This window comes from Carassius carassius, chromosome 32, assembly GCF_963082965.1.
Source record: "Carassius carassius chromosome 32, fCarCar2.1, whole genome shotgun sequence".
NCBI classification, from domain to species: domain Eukaryota; kingdom Metazoa; phylum Chordata; class Actinopteri; order Cypriniformes; family Cyprinidae; genus Carassius; species Carassius carassius.
Genome location: NC_081786.1, coordinates 21,986,955 through 21,992,954, shown reverse-complemented (window position 1 = coordinate 21,992,954; position 6,000 = coordinate 21,986,955). Strand labels below are relative to the sequence as shown.

At 36.6% G+C, this 6,000-nt stretch overlaps 1 protein-coding gene and 1 long non-coding RNA gene across 2 annotated transcripts in view; one reads left to right on the top strand and one right to left on the bottom strand.

Moving 5' to 3' along the window:
- Positions 1-4,889, bottom strand: part of slc35f4 (solute carrier family 35 member F4) — a 29,274-nt gene extending 24,385 nt beyond the window's left edge. Inside the window, exon 1 of the mRNA XM_059521095.1 lies at positions 4,527-4,889. Coding sequence (XP_059377078.1) covers positions 4,527-4,746 — 220 coding nt within the window. The 5' untranslated portion in view covers positions 4,747-4,889. The remainder of the gene's footprint in view (positions 1-4,526) is intronic.
- Positions 1-6,000, top strand: part of LOC132112992 (uncharacterized) — a 190,407-nt gene that overhangs the window by 107,361 nt on the left and 77,046 nt on the right. The window lies entirely within an intron of this gene.

Sequence of the window (6,000 nt, the reverse complement as noted above, 5' to 3'; positions counted from 1 at the left end):
GAAGTCTGTAAAGCTCCCAAGTGAGACTACAGTTAACATCGTCTCTCTGGCTAAGTAGATGAGAAGAGTCCCATTAGGCCTGCAGCTAAAAATAGCTCTATAGGCGAGATGGTCTGGGAAGTGATGGAGGGGGGGCATGTGTGCGCTGCAGTCAGAGGGGTTTAGATGATTGGGTCACATTGACTCAGAAGAGAGCTCAGAAGACAACGGATGACACCAGCAGATTGTTTCTGTCAAAGGCTTTGCTGGATGATTCTTTCTTGGTCTTATTCAAGATGGGTTTGATGGCTTTTTCAGCTAATTAGCAAACAGTTGCAAAAGTTTCCAGAGTGTGAGCTTTTTTTGTAGGACTTGTGCAAGACAGCATATGCATGTTGTAAAGCTGCAGCAGATATTTCATCCAGTCCGATCTGATGCAATTACATCCAGCTGGTATGAAAGTACCATCATGAGTAGGTTAGGAGCTGCTGAGGTTCAGTAGCTTTAAGTTATAATGTACATTAGGAAATGAACTAATCTTCCCTTACATTTGACTTTTACAATAGTCATGATGAACAGAACATTTAAGAATCAAACCTTTGGTCTAAGAGCTTATTGTGTGCAATAAACCAAAAGCCAATGGAAAATTATTCTGGGTTTTTGTTGAGGGAGCCAAGTTGATGCTAATGCGCATTGGTCTAAATACAGAGCATCTATTATTTAAAGGGATAGGTGAACTATCCCTTTAATAATGTTTGAAATTTGTTTGGCAAGTTCCTTTTGCTGTGATATTGAAATTTGAATTGAGAATTGTAAAATTTAACTGGTGTCTAAAATGTTGATGTCATTTAAGCTTATTTATTAGAATAAAAAAAAAACGGGTCAAAAACAATAACTCTTTTTATGTAAAATTTTGAACTACTAAAAATAAAGGGATGCAAAAATCACTTTTACATGTTATTTGAACATGTGTGTTGGGAGTGTGTGTACACAACCACCCTATATTGATAAAAACTTCACCCAGAGGTTTTGATTTAATCCTTGAAAATAATATCCCCTTTTTCAAATCAAGCTGTTCTCAGCTTCTTGTCTGTGTGACGTCACACACTCCCACGACTGTTGATTGACATTGCCTTCTTACCTTAGACCCGCCCTGACTGTTTCACTGCCAGAGCAGGGACATAGACAAGAATGGCTCCATAGCAATTGTTCTGTTGTTGGATTTAATAATGAACACAGCAGTCATCATTTACTCCCGACATCTGAGCCGCTGAAGACACAGAGGATTAACATTAATTTAGTTTTTGAAGGGAATGCACCCCCGATCTGCCTAAATGAATCGATGTTCATGTGAATAATTCGTGATCCAGCTTCATCTATAAATGAAGTGAGTATATGGGTTTTTATGAATCTTTGCAAATCACCTTTCTTAATAATGTGCTAGTTAACAAGTTTCGCAGCTAAATGGCTAAAGTAAACAGTACTGCTCATCACCCCAAAGAAGAGAGGGGCGGGGTCAGCAGAGCTCATTAGCATTTAAAGGGAAATGCAACAAAATGGGTTGCTATGAACATAGCTGATTTTAACAAGATAAAAAAAGTTTTTTTATACCATCATTGAGAAATTTTAACCAAAGTGTGTTATAGATTTTTCATTAAGTCCCTAATGACCCCCTTTAAAAAACATTTTTTGTGTCTTGAAATAAAAGTTACTTGAAATAAAATATTTCAGTGTTACATGAAATAATGTTAACTAATAAATCATTTCAATTTCTTTTTCAGTTTCTTTCAATTTCCTACTAAGTGTCATAAGAAAAAACTGAAAAAGATAAAAAATCTAGAAGAAGGGGGTTCAATTTCAGCCTTGCATACCCCCTTAAAACTCTTCATGACGCCCCTGCATCCAGCATAGTTAAAAATGAGGAGAAAAAATCTAAGTATAGATGGCTTTGCCTCCATAGCACTATGATGGCTGGTTACCCTGTCAGTGGGGTAATATATGGTTTCTTTTCTCTGGATTATTGGGTCACACACCTTTATAGCTTTACTGATTGATTGCCAATTAATGTTACTTACAATATAGCACAACAGACCAAGCAGAACACAGTTTAGAGATGAATCATCAATAGCTATTGTTGTGAAATCATTGTTTATGTAATATAGTGTTTACATATTTTGTGTTGTCCTTTATTAATGCAGTCATCACAAAATTATAAGGATTTATGATGACGTTGTCCAAAACCCCTCTTCACCTGGGGCGTTTCCAAACTTTTGGACAGCAGTGTAAATATGCACATATATTACACTATGAGTCTCACCCGCGCAAATTTGCCAGTATATTTTAAAAATTTAAATTATACATTTATTATAATATATATTCTAAATGTACAAAAACATAGTATATGTTAATTTATTTAAATTGTGCAATTATTATACATTAATTATAATATATATTATAAACATACAAAAACAGTATAGGTGGTAGAGCATTGTGGTAGAGCATCAGTGGTAGAGCATTGTGTTATCAGTGCAAAAGGTTGTGGGTTCGATTCCCAGGGTACACATGTTAGGTAAAATGTTTTTAGCCTGAACGCACTTTAAGTCATCTTGAATAAAAGCGTCTGCTAAATGCATGTTTAAAGTGTAATTTAATATTCATTTTTAAAATTATAATTATTAAATGAGCCTGGAATTTGAATTTATACTGGAAAAGAAAAGGTCCCACAAACACTAATGGTTGAGATGCTCTTGAGGATGACCTTCACCTTCCATGTCCCAGTCAGAAAGCCTCTCCAAAAATGTGTTTTAGGTTAAAATTTACAGTAGGTTTGTCAATGGCCACTTTTCACAATCCAATTAATCCCCCTCAACATTTTTTTTAATACCATATTTCATGCAGTAAACCTTTGCCAATAAAAAGGTCAAAAGGGTTGCACACACTCCTTCATCATGACTTCAACAAATTAAACTGATGCATTTATTCATCACGAAAAGACTTGCCATTGTCCATTTCCTCAGGATTAAATATACAATCGACTATATTGATAGTGTGAAACCAACACTTAACTAGTTTTCCAAAGCAAAAATTTTGGACTTTGACATAAATTACAGACAGAGTTGAGTTCTTCAGGATGGATGGTGATTGTTCTTCTTGCCTGTCTATGACTGACACTTTAATTCACTACATATACTGCTGAGTCAGGTCTTAAAACAGCGGTGAGCATGACATAGTCCCAGAGGAAACATTTCAATGTGACACCTTCGCATTAAAAAAATCTTCTAAAAAACATCTTGGACTTTCAAAAAGATTTTTTGGTTGAGAACAGTAAAAAGCACTTGTAAAAAGAACAAAAATGTTTCAGAAAATTCATTTGAAAAGCCATTTGAATAGATTGTCCCCATTGTTTTTTGCTTTAATTGCCATTTCTGGCACTGACCATCATGTGTGATGTGCTTATGTAACAAAACGAGTGTTAAAGATGAATGCAGCACTGAGTTTACTTTACCACTGTCCTCAGGGACTTCATCACACACAAATGCATGCACACATACACTACACGCTGATATCCATTAGATATGATTCATGTACTTACACACTGCGCCAGTGTAATAATGGCACACCAGAGACACAGGCTACAACACCACTCCTGCATTGACCATTGTGTGGTATGTGCACTTAAACTTAGCCACAATAATAAAAATCATTAAAATCCTGCATGCTTACAACAGTGGAACCTCACATCTGTCCCGTGCCAAGACTCTTTCGATTGCATAAAAATAGACTGAGGTATTGACATTCAGGAATGGCACACAGACTATAATTAGGATCCAATCATTACTCTACTCCATTCACTCTGTCATTTTAATAAGTGTTCAACAAATAAGTTTCTTTCAACCTGTGCATTTTGTGCAAGCACACATCTGTGTATTGCTTGTGATTTACTTGTACTTACAATCATTGCATTTATGAGTCTGCTAAGCAGTATGATTTAGCTTTATTTATAAACAAATCAGTTTCATAAAACATAAGCCAATAAAAGATTAAAAAAAGCCATATGTATTTAGCTTACCACACAGTTGTCTTCAGACTTTTGCAAGATAGGCTATATATATTTGTTGACACTAAATTACTTCTGTTTAACTGTTTTAAAGGGTCAATTTATTATTATACAATGTATTATCATATTTGTAACATTTTGAATAGTTTAAATCTAATTAATTCTTAATTGTCCATTCTTTATTTTTATTACTACTTCTATCCTGTTCACATTATCCTGTTATATTTTACATTACATTCTTTGGCTACTGTTAGATCCAAAACTTTGACAGAAAGTTCTGCCGACTGTGTTATTCAGATTTATGCAGTAAGCACATGACTCATGAACCATACAAACAAAATGAGACAGTCCACACTGCATGTGTTTTCTTTATATTCATATTCATAGATTCGTCGTTCAAGGCCAACACAGCGTGCAGACAACCGTGACTTGATCTCGACTGACTGCATGACTATTGCATTGGTTATTGCGTGTGTTTTTAAACACTTACTTTTGTGGCTGGAGTACCCGGGTTTATAGCCGTAATAGCCAGTGATTCGTAAAATCCGGTCCTCAATATCATGGACCCCGTTGGCCGTCACTTGAGGCGCATCCCAGCGGTTGTTCACCTGCGGAGACGCCTTGCCCGCTAGGTGCGGACTCTTGCCCGGTAGGTGCTCCAGGCGAAAGCAGGGCTCCTCTCCCGAATTCTGGATCTCCGTGCTGCTCATTTTACCTCCGCACAGCCAAAACGGCAGCTTTTAGGTCACACGCGAAAACCATACGAAACCCGCTGCTGAGAGCATCACCCGAGTCAAAATCCTGCACACATTGCTTTGAGGAGTCGCTCAGGGTTGTGTGAAACTTGCCCAGCGTCTTTCATGCATCAGACAGCAGGGGGCGTCACACTGCTCCGAACAGATGGCAGCAAGCACTGGGAGGTCCGATTCATTCGGAAGAATCGGTTCGTTGCACAAAACGATTCACTGATTCGTTTCAGTTGTCGTCGTTTAATTTTTGTGGTAAAATGCATTTTTCCATATTGTATTTTAACTTTAGCAATGTGATTTTATTGTGATTTTACAAAATGTGGTTTTGTTTTTGGGATATATAACCCACTTCACACTCACAGTTTTAGCATACTCCTGTGATTTACAAACGCGATTCGGTTCGAGTGAATCAATAAAAAGAACCCATTCAAAACAAGATTCGGATATCACGGTAGAGTGGACGCAGTGGAGTGCCGTGGTTATTACAAAATAGGAGACACGAGTGCACCGTGGTGGTGCCGTAATCATGTTACTATTGGGCTCCTTCATTTTAGCATGCAATGTTGCAATGTGCCTTTCAAGGCATTGCAGTGACAAAGTGTATGAGCTTAAGCATGTCTTGAATACTGAAATATTCAACACAGAGAATGTGGGCATAAATAAGTGGATATGACAGTGACCAGGGTGTTATATATTTTCTGGAAAACACTTTAGAAAAGGTTTATAGCCTAAAACTGAGACAGAAAAGGATATAGACCCAGCTAGCACATGTACGTCTGCAAGAGTTCTGTTAAAGATTGTTTGATATAGAAAGCGTCTGCTGAGTACGAACATCTGACAGACGTCTGTAAGTTGTCAGTTTTACATACATTCTACATCATAAACATCATAAAGACATCTAATAGACATCTATTTGACATCTGATAGGAAACGTCCTGTAAATGTATTACAGATGAGCAAACGCTCTAAAAATTGTCTTCCAGATGTTAATGCAGACATCAAATAGACGTCTCCATGATAGATAGATAGATAGATAGATAGATAGATAGATAGATAGATAGATAGATAGATAGATAGATAGATAGATAGATAGATAGATAGATAGATAGATAGATAGATAGATAGATAGATAGATAGATAGAAAAGTGAAGAGATAGTGTTTGTCCATTCTGTGCTGGAAATGCTATATTTTAGTGCACATATGTTACACTTTAA